The sequence below is a fragment of the Primulina huaijiensis genome, chromosome 6, assembly GCF_012295235.1.
Source record: "Primulina huaijiensis isolate GDHJ02 chromosome 6, ASM1229523v2, whole genome shotgun sequence".
NCBI lineage: Eukaryota > Viridiplantae > Streptophyta > Magnoliopsida > Lamiales > Gesneriaceae > Primulina > Primulina huaijiensis.
This window is the reverse complement of record NC_133311.1, coordinates 3,773,390-3,775,661: the sequence shown is the minus strand read 5'-3', so window position 1 is coordinate 3,775,661 and position 2,272 is coordinate 3,773,390. Positions and strand designations below refer to the sequence as shown.

The 2,272-nt window shown below is 42.1% G+C and overlaps 1 protein-coding gene across 1 annotated transcript; it reads left to right on the top strand.

Annotated features, from left to right (window-relative positions):
* Window positions 1-574: 574 nt before the first annotated feature.
* LOC140978908 (uncharacterized) lies at window positions 575-1,296 on the top strand. Its single transcript, XM_073444146.1, has 2 exons — window positions 575-1,097; window positions 1,190-1,296. Exons 1-2 carry the CDS (start codon window positions 620-622, stop codon window positions 1,204-1,206), a joined length of 495 nt encoding a protein of 164 aa, XP_073300247.1. The 5' UTR covers window positions 575-619; the 3' UTR covers window positions 1,207-1,296.
* Window positions 1,297-2,272: the final 976 nt, after the last annotated feature.

The following is a 2,272-nucleotide window of genomic DNA, read 5'->3' as shown; positions in this document are numbered from 1 at the left end:
GATGCAATTGGAAACTACCTTTTAGGAATTGTGATTGGCTGATATTATTCGGGATCATAATTCGCTAGTTGGACCTTACGTACCTACTGAGGAAAGGAGTTTCCCGTTTTCACTAGAGGGTAGTGAAAGATGTCAAAACAGTGGGAGCGAATATTTATAAAGTAAAAGTCCATACTTTATATCTTACTAAATATTTTGAAATAGTCATCAACATTTATCTGTTTTCACTTTTCAGTACAAATTGACAATGTCTTCGATTCGCAATCCGATATCTGCAATACTCGACAAACACATGTTAACCGGACCTAATTACCTCACTTGGCTAAGAAACCTAAAAATCGTCTTGAATTCGGAAAGGATAGCATATACACTTACTGAGTCGCCCCCTGTTGAGGCTCCGACTGACTGCACTCCTGAGGAATTGCAGACTTACAAGGAATGGTGTGACCATGACTTGAAAGCCAGGTGCTATATGCTGACTTCTATGAATGATGAGCTGCAGAGGCGTTTTGAGGATGCAAAGAGTGCTGCTGACATTCATTTGCATCTCAAGGAGCTCTTTGGTGAGCAGACACGGCCTCTTAGGCATGCAACCGTCAAGGAGCTGATCACTTTGCGCATGCGAGATGGGGCCTCGGTCCATGAGCATGGCCTAAAGATGATTGGGCTCGTGGACAAGCTCGTTGGCATGGATCTGATTTTGCCTTCGGAGTTGACCACTGACGTGTTACTCTTATCACTGCCTAGCTCATTTGATCCTTTTGTGGTGAATTTCAACATGAACAAGCTAGAGCCGACCTTTGAGGAGTTGGTGAATATGCTTGTTACGTTTGAATCAACCATCAAGAAAGAGAAGTCGGTTCTTTATGTGGGTTCTTCATCTGGTACGAAGATTGATCCACATGGAAACGGAAAGAAGCGTTCTTTCCAACGTCCCAAGAAGAACGTGCCCTTGATGAGGCAATCTCCGAATCCCGTTGTGGCAGCCACACCAGTTAAGGCTGACAAGACTGCTGATGTATGTCATCACTGCAAGAAGCCTGGACATTGGAGGCGTAACTGCTGGGAATATCTCGCCCAGAAGGGTTCTGGAAATGGTATGTTCTTTATCAAAGTAAACATTTCAATTAACTCTACTTCTTGGGTATTAGATACCGGCTGTGGCTCACATCTCTGTAATGAGTTGCAGGTGATGGGAAGAAGTAGGAGGCTCAAGGAAGGTGAGACCTTCTTGAGGATGGGCAATGGGGCAAGAGTTGCTGCCAAGGCTTGGAAGATGTTTACTTATTGTTGAACGATAATTTTAAGTTAATTTTTAAGAGATTTTTTGTTTGTACCTGATTTGGTAAGAAAACATTGTTTCCATTTCTATGTTGATAAAGATGGATATTCTTGTTTATTTGGCAAAGGTGTTTGCAATATTTACAAGAATGGATGTTTGATTGGTACTTGTGAACTTGAAAACGATCTCTATAACTTAAAATTGAAAGATATTCCACTAAATGTCCATTTAAAGGCAGACACCATATGAGATATGGATGGGTAAGTCTCCCAAATATTCTTGTCTTAGAATATGGGGACCCTGCTTATGTGAAGCAGGTAGTGGGAGATAAAATTGGATTGTTGATCCATTTTATGTAACTTTGTGGGATATACAAGGAATTAAGTTGGATATTGTTTCTATCATCCCCAAGAAACAAAGGTGTTTGTATCTAAGAATGCAACCTTTTTGGAAAAGGAATTTCTATTGGATAGAAAAGGGGAGATGATAGAACTCGAAGAGGTTCGAGAGACTCCCACAATTGTAGAACCCACACCTGAAGAGCCAAGAGAGGAGATACAAGCTTCTAGAAGATACGAGAGAGTCTCGAGACCACCTATGAGGTATGGTCTGCTTCTTGAAGAGGGCCATGATGAGCCTATCCATGGATGTGATCCAAGGACCTTCAAGGAAGCGTTATCTGATGCCGATTCATCCAAGTGGCTTGAAGCAATGGAATCTGAGATGAATTCCATGCATTCGAACCAAGTGTGGGATCTTATGGATCCACCTGAGGGAACGGTTCCCATAGGGACTTGGGACGGATGGGAAGGTATAGACCTTCAAGGAGCGATTGGTGGCAAAAGGATATACTCAAAGACAAGGAGTTGACTTTGAGGAAACCTTTTCTCCAATTGCAATGTTCAAGTCTATAAGGATATTGCTAGCCATGGCTGCATGGTATGACCATGAGATATGGCAGATGGATGTCAAGACAGTCTTTCTTAATAG